A 16287-nucleotide genomic window follows, 5' to 3' on the forward strand; every position below is an offset into this window, starting at 1 on the left:
CCCTGGTCGATTTCACCGCTCCTTCATGACTATCAAGCTGGCCATGTACTGGTATGGCTGAGCTTTTCCCAATCGGGATAAACAGAAACATGAGATAAGATGCAACGTAAAATGCGGCAACTTCCTTTAATGTGGAGAAACCCGTATACACACAGTAAGAGTAATCGTAGTTATACTCAAATCATTCCCCCTTCCAAGGTTCCCTACCATCCCGCTGTTCTCATCCATACATCGACAATTCTCGCACTATCCGGATCTTGACTGGAATCCACAATCAGATACCAGCCATACAATGCCCCAGTGATGCAGGCATGGTTGGGGTAAATCCGGACCGGCTGGCCGACCTGGAGCGGGATTGTAGTGTTTTGTGCCTTGCCCATCTCCCACGAAACAATCCCGTGCTCTTGACTGATCCGCTCGACAATCAGAAGACCAGAGCTTTCGTCACGTCGCCATGGACTAACAACACCCCATCCCCGATAGCTGGGACACGGCTCTCGACCAAGCGCCAATGTCCCAGCTGCAACCAGCACTTCAGGCTTGGACCGTTCACCATCGTTGTACAGACTGCAAACCTCTGCGACAACAGAGATGGCAATTTCCTCCTCGGCCTTGCCGCGCTGAAGCACTGCGTTGGTGGACAGCTGCTGCATATCTAGGACAGGATACACACCTGCATGCAGTTCGACTTTGGTCGATTCGTGCAAGTCGCGTAACAGAGCTTTCAGAGTTTCTGCCTCGGGACAGCCTTGGCTTTCGTGCAGAAGGTTCTGTGACGATACAACCTGCGGCGTGGCCCCGACACTAATGACTAGCTTTCGGTCCTGGGGTAGAAGACTTGAATTGTGCTCCAATGCCTTTCGGCAGCTGGCGATCTCTGATGTGAGGTATGTCATTGCTTCTGCGGGGCTTGCGCCGCCATAGCTGAGGCTGTTGTGGGAATAGACACCCAGGAGGTTTGCATGGCCTGATTTCTCTGCCTCGGCAAGTTTCTCCAGCATCCCATCTTTATTCAATGCAGTCGGGGGCAATCCGGCCCGGTGGTATCCTGCATCGACCTTCACAAAGACACATGCAGGGTATGAAGCGATAGGGGCGAATTGCTTCAGATGCTCCACTTGATCGGGGTGATCGATCATGACGGAGATGCTGTCTTTGCCCAGCTTTCGGGCTAGATCAGCGAGCCGAGGTATCTGCGATGGAACAAGAGGAATTCCATAGAGGATGTTGATTCGACGACCGGCCTGTTGAATGGCCTTGAGAAGAGGGACCAGGGCCTCAATCTCAGGCACCGTTGAAGCCACAAAGTTGGCATCGCCTTCATCTCCCACTTGCAGATTTGCAAGCTGTCTTGTCTGCGAACAAGTCAACCAACCATTTCGGAGTTTTGTAGGAAATCCGAAATCCCGGCACATACCTTGTGTGTCTTGACATGGGCTCTGAATCCAACCTCCAGGGACTTGGTAGTCTGAAGCATCGTAGTACAGTGCTTCTTGATGATATTCAAGTCCAGTACGATAGACGGCTTGGGCACGTCGCCCACATCCTTGCCGACAAAGAACCGCTTCAGTTCCTCCTCGGAGGGGAGAGGTCTGGATGGGAAATTGGCCATGTCGAGAGAATATTCAAGCAGATTGAATTGCCAATTGCAGTCCAATACAAGAAAAGGGACCTGGCTTTATAGAGCAAAAAGAGCAAAGATTGAAGGCGTCGACGTTGGTGGGGCTCCGTCGCTCCGACACACCTCAAACGGTATGGACAACCGCCAGATCCACCAGGAGACACTCGCGTGTGGGGGCCAGCTTGTATGCATGCCGGACCTAAGCCTGCCAGGATTGCAATGTCAACTAGTGGATTGACAGGCGAAGAAATCGATTCCACTTTGTTCCCCTGTTTCTACTCCAATCACCCTCGCTCTACACGTCCAATGCTGCTCCTCTATTGCGCCGCGCTTTTCGGCCTGGGCTATGCAGCCCAAGAGGTAATGCAGGCCGAGTCAAATCCCGACGACGGCTTTCGCGTGTGCCGGAGTAGTCATTCCCCCGATCACTCGGTTCGCATCCGACGGCAGGATGAATCGATCTGCGCTGCGGGATCGCCGCAGTACACCGGCTGGCTCGATATCGGGTCTCGCCATTTGTTTTTCTGGTACTTTGAGGGTCCTAATGATCTCGTCAATGACCCATTAACTCTTTGGATGACCGGTGGGCCCGGCGGCTCCAGCATGATCGGCCTGTTCGAGGTGGGCCCCTGTCTGATCAACGAGCATTGGAAATGGCACCTACCACAATCCCTGGGGCTGGTCTCGTAATCCGTCGCTGCTTTTCGTCGATCAGCCGGTCGATGTCGGATTTTCCTACGTTGACAAAGGCTATAACATCCCGCATGACTCGCAGGAGGCCGCCGTCGACATGCACAGGTTCCTTCAGCTGTTTATCTCTGAGGTCTTTCCTCATCACCTCGATACCCCTGTCCACCTTTCGGGTGAATCGTTTGCAGTATGAGATGTGTTCCCTATATCCCTTTAAGTGAAATTTACTGATTTCTCCCAGGGCAAATACATACCATATCTTGGCACGCAGATCGTGCTGCAGAATAAGCTCTATCCCAACCAGCCTCAGATCCAACTAAAGTCATGTCTGGTGGGCAATGGCTTTATGTCACCGAAAGATTCATATTTCGGATACTGGGCAACACTTTGTACAACTAACTTCGGGGTTGCAGAGCCCGTCTTCAACCAAACCAGGTGTGATATCATAGCGGCGAACATGCCTCGATGCCAGGAGGTGATGGACACCTGCGTCCGAAACCCCGATCCCGCCGTCTGCGCTGCCGCTTCCGCCGTCTGCTACAAGGGTGTGGTAGGATGGTATGAGGACGAGTCTGGCAAGGGTGGTCGCAACCGCTTTGATAGTAAGTCAGAAATGCATGCACAGATGGGCGAGAGTTAGCCTTGCTGATCAAACATTCAACACGAATAGTCACGGCGCCGTGCGAGATCGATAACATTTGCTACATTGAAGCAGCCCGCATTGAACAGTACCTCAATAGCCCCAGGGTGTGGAATGCTCTCTCGCCCCCCAAGCAGGTTAAGAAATACAAAATCGATTCCGATGCCGTCGCTCGTGCGTTTGGCACTACTTCCGACACCATGACGTCCGCTTCGGACCTGGTGGCCTTTCTGCTGGAGAACCAGGTGCACTATCTAGCCTACCAAGGCAATCTCGATCTTGCCTGCAACACCGCTGGGAATCTGCGATGGGCGGATTCGCTCCGCTGGAAGGGACAGGCTGAGTTTACATCCAAGCCGCTTCAGCCATGGAAGTCGGTGCTGGCGGCGACAGGGGTGAACGAGACCGTTGGGAAGATGAAAGCGATCCAAGTTCGTGTCAGTGGCCATGCCGACACACCGTCGCGATTTGCGATTGTGAATGTTGATGATTCGGGTCATTTTGTAAGTTTCCTTCATTCCCTGTACCTGAAGAACACGATAAAGAATGCTGGGTGGATGCTGATTACTATCCTGTGGCTTCAATAGCTTCCTCAAAACCGGCCGGATGTTGCACTGGATATAATGACGCGCTGGATTACGGGAGCGGCTTTTGTCTGAGCAAATGACAATTTTATGGTCGCTTCATTAATCGAGCAGTGGAAACTAAATTTACCACTGTATTTTGCGTGTGAATGGGGGGCAAGCTTCTATTCACTTTCATGCAGGGTTTTTGGCGTAAATTGGATGATAGATCGAGATTTTGACAAGAAATATAGCATCTATGATCTAGAATATGTGGCTGGGGCTGTGGTATATCGCTTTTCGAGTTTCTTAGTGCCTACATGATGTTCATCTAGCAATTAGCTTAGGCAACCATTCTCTCTATACAGCGCCCTCTCTCTAAGTCTCTAGGATTAATAGTAACAAAGGCATTTGATAAAACACTAGAAAATAGTAAAGGAAGAGTGTATGCAAAAGAAGAACATAAAAAACAAAAACATGGAGAATATTGCTTGGAAACACCTGGACCAAGGATCACGAGGTTAGGGCAAGTTCCTCGGTAGCTCCTCCTTGGGTCGATATTGACTTGGCCAACTAAGCTCGACTGGAGATCATTCACTCTATATTTGAGCAACGCATTTGACCGTTGAGGGTGACACAAGATGGTTTATGTATTGCTCAACATGCAATATTCCTCAGGCTGAGGCTTGGATTTTCTCAACAGTATTTCAGTGTCACCGCACTGGTGGTGTTACAAGTAACGCCGTGGAAGCCGACTCGGGATAACTCGCACAGTACTTCGACCTTGCAAATTCAGTTCCATCGAGTGTGCACAACCACTGACTTCACACCATTCTTCCACACGGGACAACGACATATTCGAAATGCACACGGTGTATCCGTCCAACTGGCCGGCACAAACAACATCGACTAGATCTTTTGAGGACTGTCGAGGATACCAGGGTGTCGTCGGGTGCTCGAGATATTGCCTGCGGTGCTGGAGGGTTTGACGACAGGAAGACTCCTGGTGATCATCGACGACCACATCACGCAGGATCCGGCGTACAACTCGCCCGAGTTGCGCAACATAGGCTTGAAGAAGGCGTGCTTTGGCGGATCGTCGCTGTGTCGCATCCCGCCGACCGAGCAATAATGGGTGCACGGTTGGGAAACGGTGACATAACCTTTAACACACAGCCTGCTGGTGCTAGGTACGAACCGCCAAACAAAAAATTTTGATTCAAAGGAGTTCATCAAGCGGGAGAATTGGGTGACCACTGAACAAGCTTCGGAATGGCTGCTGGCGCTCAACCCGAAGTGGCTGATGGAGGGCACCGGCTCGGCTTGCCACTGATCTGGGGTGCGCAAGCGGCTGGTGCATCTCAGCGGACCGAATCGGGTGGTGTACTCGGAGCATGTGGATAGGGCCAGTGCGTTACTCCCAGGGAATGTCATATGAAGACATCCTCAAACGACGCAAGTGGACATGGCTACTACCCGAGAACCGTGCCTAATTTTCCTGATCGCAATACAATCATTGACGCCATCTAATGCATTCCAAACGAGATCAATGCCAGCTAGGAGGTATACTAGCATGGAGATGAGACTATTACGGGCTTGTGAGCGAAAGGTTGACCCGCGTGCGACAGGAATAAAGTCTCGCAGATCTGCACTCCATGAAATGGGAGGTTCGGGGTTCACCCACGCCCATCCAGGGGCGGTAGTTATTGGTGATCGCCGTGAGTATCGCAGCCAATCCTTCGAGCACGCTGCCGCCAAGCTTTTGGACCCACAGTTATAGATCATCGCTTTGTTGAAGATGAAGAAGATAAGGAGGTGAAGAGTTGGAGAGTTGTGGGAATGCGAAAGTAGCACTACCTGATTCGTCCTACATGGAACCGTCGATGGTCAGGTACCCGGTACCCTCAGGCATCGGCTGACCCCTGAGGGGGCCTTCCTGCGTTGTGCAACTCCCTCGTCCTTTGGCTTCTGCACTCATTCATCGCTGTGTTTTCTGCTCGTTTCCCTCACTCTGCAATCACTCGAGGTCGTCATTCTCGGCCCTGGTCATAATGCTGGGATGGCTCTCACGCTGTCTGCCTGGGTTCAGCATCATCGCATTGATTCTGATGCTGGTGCTGGCCTTCTCCGATGTTCTTAACTCGCCGCAATGGAGAAGTCTGCTCCCTCCTTCCCCCAAGAAGTCACCGTCTAATAGCATCCGGGCCGAATTGAGTGCGCCACAGCAAGTGTTTGTGTTTTATGTCGTCTTCGTCCACATCCACATGTTTGCCTTTACCGTTCGTCTGGCCTGGTCGATCTTCCGAGTCACCAAGGAAACCCGAGCCGCCATCCAGCGTCGTGTCTGGCAGACGCCGGAGGCATCGCCCACCCTGGATCATGGGGAGTTTCTGGACAGCTCGCCATGTTCATCCTCGCAGTCCCTTCCTGACCCGTCAATAGTCAAGATAAACGGTATAACTGTCCAGGAGATCTGCGACCCTGAACTCATCCATGCAATCATTCTTCCCAATTATGGTGAGGATCTGCACACCCTGGAGACGACGCTGAGGGTGCTTGCGAGCCATCCGAGGGCCCATTCGCAATATGAAGTAAGTCTAGGGTTGCCCGCGTCTGTGTCCCAACAGCGCTGACTCAGACTAGGTGTATCTGGCGATGGAGCAGAAAGAAGATGCTGCTGCCGACAAGGCTGCCCGGCTGGTCTCCGCATTCGAGAAGTCCTTTCTTCGAGTTCGAACAACGTTTCATCCGTCTGGAATACCAGGAGAAATCGCTGGGAAAAGCTCCAATGTAGCCTTCGCTGCGCGACGCATTGTTCAGATTCATCGCACGGAGTTACAAACCGAGTCTTGTAATGTGATGGTGACGGTCATGGACGGTAAGTCGCCCCGACCTTTCAGGATTGAAGCTTCCTCTGACATTCATGTGTAGCCGACACACACTTGTCGCGCGATTACTTCACGGAAATCCGGCGCCTGCACTATTTACACATCACCGAAGGAGACCGGTCGATCTATTGTTGCCCGATCATCTTCGACCGCAATTCCCACGAAAGCCCGATTTTGGTCCGGTGTGCCGACTTGCTCTGGGGGTTTGCTGGTTTGTCAACCATGTACCCCGGGACCTGGATTGCAATCCCGACATCAGTGTATTCCTTGCCACTGTCTCTGGCAGAGAAAGTTGGGGGTGGGACAGCGACCCCACCGCCATCGGCGAGGATATGCACATGCTGCTCAAGTGTTACTTTGAGACGGCAGGTAACGTCATCTCTCGCGTGGTCTATATCCCAGCTAGCCAGTGCAATGTGTCCAGTGATCGGGGTCGGGGCTGGCGGCGGACCCTCGACACCTGCAGCGCGCGGTACCGGCAGGCGCTGAGACACATGTGGGGGGCATTGGATTCAGGATTTGCAGCGCGGCGAACAGTCGGCTATCTTCGCTTCCACCAGCGCTGCCTGTTCCTGCGTCCGCGGCACTTTGCCCTCTTGCATCTGCTCTGGGAGGCTCACTTCATGCCATCTCATTTGACGATTCTGATGGTGTTCTCGGTGATATACACCCTCTGGACCCCGGTCACAACGATGCACCCAGCACTAGCATGGGCCTTCTCGTTTACCAACCTGTTACGCACTCTGGGTTTCCTCGGAATGAATGTTTGTCTGGTTCTGTATGAGCGCTGGCATACGCTCTGTCTGAACTCAAGGATGCAAGACATGCGGGAGGCCAACCTCTCCGACACGGGCTGCGCTCAGCGAGTATGGTACCAGCCACAGTACCTCCTGGATCGGATCTGCTTCCCTATTGCAGGTACTATCTTCGGGGCTGTGCCAACTCTCCACGCGGTGTTTTCTCATTTCTGGACAGACCGGCTGGTGTATCGAGTGAGTAAGAAGCCGAATTTCAGCCTGGAGGCGCTGGGAGTGGTGTGACCCGTTATTACCTTTTCATATGTGGTTCATATGAAATGCCGTTTTCTTTTTCTGCGTTTGTACAGTGCAATCAGGCCATAGCTATAATCCATCTAATAATGCAATGCGGAAGTCATCGGGGTGGGGTTTCTCGTCCCTCACGACCCACCGTCTCCAACCGGTTGGGGTCATCTGGGGAACCCACATTCATTAGACCCATAGTGCTGGCGAGCTATAAGAATCGGTTGTCTGACTCTTTGCACTCTTATTTAGTTTCTTTGACCCATACCGGACATAGCATGGCACCCACTCGGCGAGTCGCCCTTATCCAGTGGCGCATCCAGGTGAGTGCCCGTCCCTTGGTCGACATTGAAACACAAACGGCGGTAACTTCAACGAAGAACAACAACTGATGGCAACTCTCTTAGGAACTGGCTATTAAAAAGAACCATGCCACGGCATGCACTTATATCCGCGAAGCCGCCGCCCAAGGCGCCGAGCTAGCCGTTCTCCCCGAGTAATCAGCATCCCTAATTCCAACATGACCACTTCAATAAATCACCTCAGTCAACCAAACGCTAACACATAAAAGATACCACCTAAGTGCCTGGGTCCCCAACGATCCGCTGTGGGCTATCCAAGCTGCCGACTCTGCCCATTATCTAGCCAACTACCAGGCTCTCGCAAAGGAGTTGGGCATTTGTCTCGTGCCCGGGACCATCATTGAGAAGCATCAAGGCCCGAAAAACTCTATTTCTTTCTATAACACGGCCTACTTTATCTCTAAGGATGGCAGCGTTCTCGGTTCCTACCGCAAGAAGAATATATGGCACCCGGAACGCCCACATCTGACTTCTTCTGGTCTCGAGCGCCACACGGCCATCGATACGCCAATTGGGCGTGTCGGACTGCTGATCTGCTGGGACCTGGCGTTTCCCGAGGCTTTCCGGGAGTTGATTGCCGATGGAGCAGAGATTGTGATTATGCCGACGTTCTGTGGGTTTTCTTCGTTTCTTTATTCTTCTCACTCTGCTTCTTCTTATCCGGATTTTTCCATACTTCTTGCCATGTCCAATTACAGTATATCAGTACAAATACTAATTATAATAGGGACCCCCCACGACGCCTCTCCAGACGCACGCACCCACAACCCCGACTCTGAAGCCCTCTTTTTGCAATCGACCTTGACAGCCCGCTCTTTTGAGAACACCTGCGGCATCATCTTTGTCAATGCTGCCGGTCCCGCAGAGGACTTCCTCGGCATGTCGCAGGTCACGCTGCCAATCGTCGGCCCGGTAGCTAAGATGGGTGTCGAGGAAGGGGTGCGGGTGGCGGAGATGGATCTAGGGTTGTTGGGGATTGCGGAAAAGAATTATAAAGTACGGGAGGATATTGGGAGAGGGGATTGGCATTATGTTTATCGACATAGTTCTTAGATGATTTTTTCTCATATTACGGGGCAAGGGGGTACTGTGGTTGGGGTACTCCTGTTTTATATTTTCTCGATTTGAGGAAATATAAAACTTGTCTAGTTCTATGCTCTTTTTGACGAGAACTCGCATGCATTTAATTTTTGTATATATTCAAAAAAAAATCTATTGAAAACGTCTTGGAGAAGGATATGAGCTTGGCCATCCACGACAAGGGCATGGATCTCTTGCAAATTAGACTCATCCCCCTTACCCTTTCAGGTTAGCGCGGAGCTTGACCCATTGTTAAACCATCAACGTTAGCCTACTAAGGCTAGTGTGGCTACCTTCTTGGGCAAGTTTGTCAAGAAATGGTAATCTACCTTCATCACCCCATCACCCCAGATGGCACATGGTATATATCCTACATAGCTGCCTGCCGAAAATTCAAAAAACGTGTCTGATTTCTAAAGCTAGGTCGTGGGGACAAATCATTAGTCAATGGTCATCTGGGGACCGGCAGAAAATAAACAGAAAATAAACGAAGAAGGACAGGAGAGAAACGGTATAGTGCTTTCGAATTTAAGAAGAAAAGCAAAGCGAAGAAACAAACAATAGAGAAAAGAAAGGAGGAATAAAAAACCACGGACGAGCATCCGAAACATCCAGGATGATCAACTCCAGCCTCCCAAGACAAGGGAAACAAATCCGCTAGACCGAGACCAACAGCTCTAAGGAACAAGTCAGCGCAAGTCGCCAAGCAGCAGCGCAGGGGGAACGACGCCGCAAAGTACGTGGATAAGTCACGTTTCAAGTTCGTTGCAAAATCGTCAAGATGCGAGGAGGCCCAACTCCAGTCAACGCGGTCGTGCAATCATACAGTCACCAGGTCCCCGCGTCAACCGCCTCACTGGACTTGGCTGACGATCTCGCTCGCGCGCGTCAGGCTCTCAACCATCTGCTGGCACTCCTTCCGCCGGCGGATGGTGTAGTCGCTCTCCTTCAGCAGATCGTCCAGCTCGTTGTTGCGGTACATGTTCTCCAGCAGGTATCCCTGCATCTCGTCCTTGGTGAACCTGGGCAAACATGTCAGTATAAAAACGAATAAAGAAAAAAAAAAAAAAGAGTAAGGTGGCAAAACATACTGGACCAAGGTGTACATGACCGCTTTCGGGACCATGTCAATCATCGTGCGCTTCACGATGTTGAAGTAGGAGGTGATGAGAAGCTCTGTGACGAAGGTTAGCATGCAATCATCTATCGTCAATGGATCTTAACGTACTGATAACCTCCACCTCGGTGGCTTCCCGCTCAGACATGCTGGCCGAAGCCTTGAGCGTAGGGGGCGGGGCATCCATGGCCGCCATTTTCTTCTTATTCTTCGAAGCCCAGAAGCTGCCGAAGAAGCCGCCGCCGGGGTTAGCCTCGCCCGTAGTGTCGAGAGAGGGACTCGGGGCACGCCCAGGCAGAGGCTTGCCCGTCTTGGGGTCGACCTGCGTGGGCTTGGCAGCTTGCTGGCGCTCATTCACAATCGCCATGGCCTGTTAGGAAGTCAGTGTGTTGTTCTCTTTTGAATAAACTGATCAAATAAACTTACCCGGTGGCCATTCAGGAAATCTGGGTGGCCGGTGTTCACGTACGTGGCCTCCATGGAAACCAGATCGTGAACCAGCTTGTTAGTGGGCTCCATGCACTTCTTGAAGAAGGCAATAACCACGGTGTGAAACTTCTCTTTCAGCATGGGGTACCGACGGAACAGCTGCTTGTTTAGCAGCTGGCCCAGGATGCGCACCAGCTCGTCGTAGACCAACGAAATACACTTCAAACTAGGGTCTTCCAGGCGCCTGATTTGGCCCTTCACAATTACCTCAAAGGCCGTGGTCCCAACAAACAGAGCAGGCGACGGACCAGAAGAGTTGTAAAGGATAGTCCGGATATCGTCGTCCTTGACAACGTCGAAGGGACCGACAGCTTTGACACCATTCGAGTAGAGCTCATGGAAAACGAAGCTGATACGAGCACCTCCCGAGAGCTCAATGCTGGACAGTTCCTGGTTGTTGCCCTCCAAGATTCGGCGGTACTCATTGCTGAACTCCGTGATGATGTTCAAAATAATGTTGGCACTGTTGCCAAGCATCGAATCCCCGAGTTGCGACAGTTCGGAGCTGTATTTTTGGAGGGACGAGGAGATTCGGGCCTTGATATCGGGCAGGGTTTGTTTGATGTGCATCATGAGGATCTAGGGGTCAGGTTAGTACAACATTCAACTGACCGCGTAGGATGAGGAACGTACCAGGTTCAGCTTGCGTGCCAGGTATGGCGTACCACAGTACGAAGCCTTATTACGATAAGCCTTGTGGTTTTCGAAGAAGTTCTTTTCGCTCTCCAGGGCGTAAGCAATTGGTCGCTTGTTCTCGATGTCGCGCTGGCCACGGTTGACCACCGGCACATAACCCAGACGCAACGGAATAATCCGTCCAGCAAGAATATCCACCACGTCGGTACCCTCGTCCATCAGATCGACCTTACTCAGCACACCGATGGTGCGCTGGCCTTCCGGGTCCACCTCACGCGCAAGCTTCAACCCATCGGAGTTGGCCAAATCCTGGTTGGCGGACGTCACCGCGAGAATGATGGCGTTGGGCTTGCTGATATACTTCAGCACCATTTCCCGAATCTGACGCTCGATGTCTTTGGGCTGGTCTCCGACCGGCACCTTGGTCAACCCGGGAAGATCGACCAGGGTCAGGGTCAGGACGTTGGGCGAGTAGATGCGCAGGTTGATCGGAGCAGGCGAGATGCCCGCATTGCGGCCAACCTTGGTTTCGGTCTCGCGTACAATCTCCTCCCGAATCTTGTTGAAATCGTGGAACTTCTGGCCGGGCATATGCAGGAATTCACCATACTCGTCGACGTTGGCTTCGCTGTCCGTCGTTTCCAACTTCTTCTCGCCATTTGTTTGCGCACTCGCAGGCTTGTTGATCAGTTGCAGAATAAGGGGTCTCCGAGTCACGATTCCCGAACCACGGGGCAGACTATTCACAAAACAGGGTGGTTAGCAATGACCATGGACACTGCCGCCGTCGCACACCCCACACCGCTAGAGCTGCAGAAGTGGCGGCAAACAAGCTTCGGGGCAAGTAACATACAAGTCTCTGCCGACGATGTTCTCCAACACCGAACTCTTTCCACTCGACTGCGACCCGACAACGACAATCTGTGGCAAATCGATGGGGTTGTGCACCTATATCAAGGCAGCAATGTCAGCCGGAGAGAAACACGACCAGAGTGGCCACATGCCCGACCACGCAGGAATACTTACGCCGACTGTCGAGAAGACATCTTGCAATTTGTTGACCAGCGAAATCAAGCTGGGGTCATTGACATTTATGCTGCACACCGAGAAGTTAGCTAGGCCGCAACGGGAGTGGAGGGGACCAGGGGGGTTGCGCACGAAACGCCAGTTGGGGTTGCCATGGCTGGCGAGGTCAAGGATATAAAAGACGGCTCTTGAAAGAATTTGAAAATTTAAAGACCGAAAGGAAGAACGAAAGGCAGCGGGAATGTAAGGATCACTGAGTCCCAACGCACGAGGAGTGATTGTTTGTCGAGGCGGAAGGCGGTGATGTCGCCGGCACAAGCCACGCCACCTACTGTGGCGTCACGTGGCGGATTTGGCAGGCAGAATCCGTTGGGGCGGATGATAAACAGGTACCTGCATCTACTTGGATGACAGTAGTATTTCTGTGGACTGCTCAAGTACCTCAATGTACCATAAACAATGTTTTCAAAGCACACGATGCCTTTGCCAACGAGTTTGTTGTAATAACTTTAGCCGTATTTTCTTACATATCTCGAGTCTTTGAGCTCGTGAGCCAGTTCCGAAGGGCAAATCTCCACGATGCTGGGGTTTCGAGGACTGGTCATCTGCAATGGCCTTGGTAGAATTTCCTGCCCGGTGACCACCACACAAGACCCACGGGTAGTACAGCGGGCCCCAAAGAAAAAGACAGAACTCATTTCGACACAATAACTACAGGGGAATGTGCTAGACAGACATAGGAAAACCGGAAATGTAAAAACGCAAAGCCAAGGTATCGCCCCTTCTTCACTCATCCGAAACCGAGGCGAATCGGTCTGACATGGACTGCAGGACCTTCTCATACTTGGCCGAGACCTCTTGCTCGTCCTCGGGCACCTCGAATTTCATGCTCCGCAATGCCGACTGGAGATCGGTCGTGGCGTCGCGGACCTTGCTCCAGTTCTGGCCCTGGGCAACGGCCTTCTGCGCTTCGTCGTGGTAGCCCATGAACGCCTTCATCATATACTCAGTCTTCCACAGTGGACAGAACTGGTCGTAGTCACTGTATCCGTTTTGCTGCAGGAAGTCGTCCTTGACCATGCTTGCCACGTCCAATGTAATCTTGTCCGAGTCGCCCAACGCCGCTTTACCGACCAGCTGCACGACCTGGTCCAGATCCTCGGATTTGGTCAAAAGCTCACGGATCTGATCACGCAGGCGAGGGAAGTCAGGGTGCTCTTTCTCGTAGTATTTGTCCAGGACCGCATTGTACTTGCTGTAGGACATGGCCGTATTGACAGAGGGGAAGTGCTTGCGTTGTGCCAGCTTTTTGTCGAGACCCCAGAATACCTGGACAATACTAAGAGTACTGCTGGTAACGGGATCGGAGAAATCACCACCGGGCGGGCTAACGGCACCGACAATGCTAACACTGCCATTGCGCTCGGGGCTGCCCAGGGCACTACTTTTACCGGCCCGCTCGTAGAAGGAGGCCAGCTTGGCTCCCAGATAAGCAGGGAAACCCTGATCAGCAGGCATCTCACCCAGACGACCCGAAATTTCACGCAGAGCCTCGGCCCAGCGGGAACTGGAATCGGCCATCATGGCCACGTTCTTGCCCTGGTCACGGAAGTATTCGGCGATGGTGATACCGGTATAGATGGAGGCCTCACGGGCAGCGACGGGCATGTTCGAGGTGTTGGCGATCAAACAGGTGCGCTTCATGATGGGCTCCTTGCGGCCCTCGACATTAATGGAAAGCTATTAAGAAGCAAACGCATTAGCAAAGGAGTTCCCAACCGCGTAAAAAAAACGAAAAAAAAAAAGTGTATTTACCTCTGGGAAATCCATCAAGACTTCCGCCATCTCGTTGCCGCGCTCACCGCAGCCAACATACACAATGATGTCACTGTTCGAGAACTTGGACACACTCTGGGAAATCACCGTCTTACCGCACCCGAAGGCACCGGGAATACAGACGGTACCACCCTGGACACTCGGGAAGAGAGCATCGAGGACTCGCTGGCCGACAATGAAGGGCGCATCGGCGGGCAGCTTGTCGCTGACAGGACGAGGCACTCGGACGGGCCAGGTTTGCATCATTGGATATTCGGTCTTCTTGCCCTGGAACTCAATCTCGAGCAAATTCTCCTCGACCGTGTAGCTACCAGCGGGGGCTATCCGTGTGATCGTCCCCCCGCGCGCGAGGGGGCAGGATAATCTTGTGATCATTCACCAGACTGTTCTCAAAGACGGTACCCCAGATATCACCACCCGTGATGTGGTCGCCGACCTTGAAGGACGTGGGTTTGAAATCCCATTTCCTCTCGCGATCCAGCGCATTAACCGAAATTCCACGGGGAATGTAGATGCTTTCGGACTTGTCGGAGATGGCGCGGAGGGGTCGCTGGATTCCGTCGTAGATCGTCTCCATCAACCCAGGGCCAAGCTCGACTGAGAGAGGCTTGCCCGTTCGCTTCACCGGGTCACCGACCGTCAAGCCAGCTGGTCAGAAGAATCATCGATAAGTAATGTTCTTGAAGAAACCGATTTGGGGGGGGGGGGGGGGGCATGGCATCCCAAAAGAGGGGTGTCTGGAGCTGTACCTGTCTCTTCGTAAACCTGAATCGTAGCCTTATCTCCTTCGATCCGAATGACCTCACCAACAAGTGAGTCATGTCCAACACGGCACTAGAAGGCAGGAAGTTAGTATGATGAGCTCCCCATGGATGACGGGGGAGCTCCGAGGTGGTCTCTTACCAACTCGTACATGGCACAGCCGATCATGTGCTCGGCCACGACGACAGGGCCGGAAACAGAGAAGATTGAGCCATCGCTCTCAGAGCTAGTATCCTTTGCCGGGGCCATGGTGGAAGGAGGGGTGGATGTGGATGTGGACGTAGAGAGGTGATCGGTGGAGGTAGCAGTTGAGGTGGGTGAGTCTGGAAGCGGTGGCAGCTCGGGCGGTGGCGGTGATGCACGGGCTGGACGTTCGTCTCTGGCAATGAGATCCAGCAGTGAAGGCCGCGCTTTGAGTCGAGGCACACCCAAGCCTAGCATTCGCTCTGTGGAATTGGGGGGGTTTTTGCTTTCAAGCTGATCAGACCACTAGCCTGACTATAGGGGCGGTCGTGGAGTACCCCCCGGACACCGTCATCCAATCCGAGCGGTGATCACCCATGGCCGCATTTCCCCAATGAGGAACTAATTTACTGTGGCTTGAATTGGCTATGCAACTGGGGACTTTTGTGTGTCTTGATCTTGATTGACATTCACTCTGTGAGTATGATTTTACCCTGTAATTATTGATTCATACCAAATAGTCGCCAGGATATTCCTAATATCGCTCATATTAAGTAGGGTTTGATCATCCACTCTTCTCTACTATTGTCTACTATTGATCTAATGAGATAAATATCAGTATCAATAGCACGATTGTACAAGCACAGGGTCCCTGTTGAGTCTACCCCTATGATACAGATCTGGCCCAACCCTAACTTGACCTCTCGCTTTCCCGCGGACTTCAATTGGCAAGCTAGAAGTGGGAATATGTATGAATGTCAAGCCATATTCTAGGCTTCCAAATTCTTTATTTTATAAAAATAATGGCGCTGAAGAGCCCCAAGCAGAGACCGACCTACTGTCCCCCAGGTCGAGTATACTTACGATCCGATGCTTGACTCGATAGTTATCCCTCAGCCGGGGAGCTAATAAAGGAGAGACATTCTAATAACTTTCGATTTTCAAGGCTTATAAAACAGTACTCTGTCGCAATTTCAAAGCCATCTTGTGCTATTGTTCTGATCAATTTCTTTTATATCAGCGTAAATAGCACCAACGATGTTACTAGAACAATCTTGGGAGTCGCATCACACAAAAATCGTAGAAATCTTGCCTCATGCAAAGCTGTTGGAAATATCGGTTCATTCAATTTTGATTTTTGTTGAATCCCTATACATTTACTGACTAGAATGAGGTCTCGAACAGTTTGTATATATATTAGTTTTCTTTTTTCGTCAAGTAAAAGTGAAATGAAATGCCCAGACAAGTAGCAATAGTCTGAGAACAACAGGCCAACGTCACCGTGACGCCATGGCTAACAAATCCACATAGAAGCCACAATCCAATGGATACAGATAACAACGCCCTTACTTCT

The 16287-nt window shown here is 51.8% G+C and overlaps 7 protein-coding genes across 7 annotated transcripts; 3 read left to right on the top strand and 4 right to left on the bottom strand.

The window, feature by feature from the left end:
* Nucleotides 1-203: 203 nt before the first annotated feature.
* On the bottom strand, nt 204-1612 carry NUU61_001714 (uncharacterized protein; the record flags this gene model as incomplete). Its single annotated transcript, XM_056652296.1, has 2 exons — nt 204-1355; nt 1418-1612. The coding sequence occupies 2 exons, from the start codon at nt 1610-1612 to the stop codon at nt 204-206; spliced, it is 1347 nt and encodes a 448-aa protein (XP_056513363.1).
* Nucleotides 1613-1927: 315 nt separating this feature from the next.
* On the top strand, nt 1928-3610 carry cp8 (putative carboxypeptidase Y; the record flags this gene model as incomplete). Its single annotated transcript, XM_056652297.1, has 5 exons — nt 1928-2235; nt 2267-2498; nt 2553-2913; nt 2982-3454; nt 3539-3610. The coding sequence occupies 5 exons, from the start codon at nt 1928-1930 to the stop codon at nt 3608-3610; spliced, it is 1446 nt and encodes a 481-aa protein (XP_056513364.1).
* Nucleotides 3611-4423: 813 nt separating this feature from the next.
* Nucleotides 4424-4948, bottom strand: NUU61_001716 (uncharacterized protein; the record flags this gene model as incomplete). Its single annotated transcript, XM_056652298.1, has 1 exon — nt 4424-4948. The coding sequence occupies one exon, from the start codon at nt 4946-4948 to the stop codon at nt 4424-4426; it is 525 nt and encodes a 174-aa protein (XP_056513365.1).
* A 617-nt stretch (nt 4949-5565) lies between these two features.
* Nucleotides 5566-7442, top strand: NUU61_001717 (uncharacterized protein; the record flags this gene model as incomplete). Its single annotated transcript, XM_056652299.1, has 4 exons — nt 5566-6105; nt 6158-6392; nt 6446-6605; nt 6662-7442. The coding sequence occupies 4 exons, from the start codon at nt 5566-5568 to the stop codon at nt 7440-7442; spliced, it is 1716 nt and encodes a 571-aa protein (XP_056513366.1).
* Nucleotides 7443-7720: 278 nt separating this feature from the next.
* NUU61_001718 (carbon-nitrogen hydrolase family protein) lies at nt 7721-8857 on the top strand (the record flags this gene model as incomplete). Its single annotated transcript, XM_056652300.1, has 4 exons — nt 7721-7765; nt 7850-7938; nt 8014-8417; nt 8532-8857. The coding sequence occupies 4 exons, from the start codon at nt 7721-7723 to the stop codon at nt 8855-8857; spliced, it is 864 nt and encodes a 287-aa protein (XP_056513367.1).
* An 880-nt stretch (nt 8858-9737) lies between these two features.
* On the bottom strand, nt 9738-12307 carry NUU61_001719 (dynamin-like GTPase vpsA; the record flags this gene model as incomplete). Its single annotated transcript, XM_056652301.1, has 8 exons — nt 9738-9906; nt 9976-10060; nt 10113-10371; nt 10428-11069; nt 11124-11865; nt 11980-12074; nt 12153-12222; nt 12285-12307. The coding sequence occupies 8 exons, from the start codon at nt 12305-12307 to the stop codon at nt 9738-9740; spliced, it is 2085 nt and encodes a 694-aa protein (XP_056513368.1).
* A 631-nt stretch (nt 12308-12938) lies between these two features.
* On the bottom strand, nt 12939-15191 carry NUU61_001720 (H(+)-transporting V1 sector ATPase subunit A; the record flags this gene model as incomplete). Its single annotated transcript, XM_056652302.1, has 5 exons — nt 12939-13892; nt 13968-14308; nt 14391-14636; nt 14738-14822; nt 14892-15191. The coding sequence occupies 5 exons, from the start codon at nt 15189-15191 to the stop codon at nt 12939-12941; spliced, it is 1926 nt and encodes a 641-aa protein (XP_056513369.1).
* Between the last annotated feature and the right edge of the window lie 1096 nt (nt 15192-16287).

Source organism: Penicillium alfredii (genome assembly GCF_028826965.1).
Source record: "Penicillium alfredii strain IBT 34128 chromosome Unknown utg000004l_segment0_segment0, whole genome shotgun sequence".
In the NCBI taxonomy this organism is placed as follows: Eukaryota; Fungi; Ascomycota; class Eurotiomycetes; order Eurotiales; family Aspergillaceae; genus Penicillium; species Penicillium alfredii.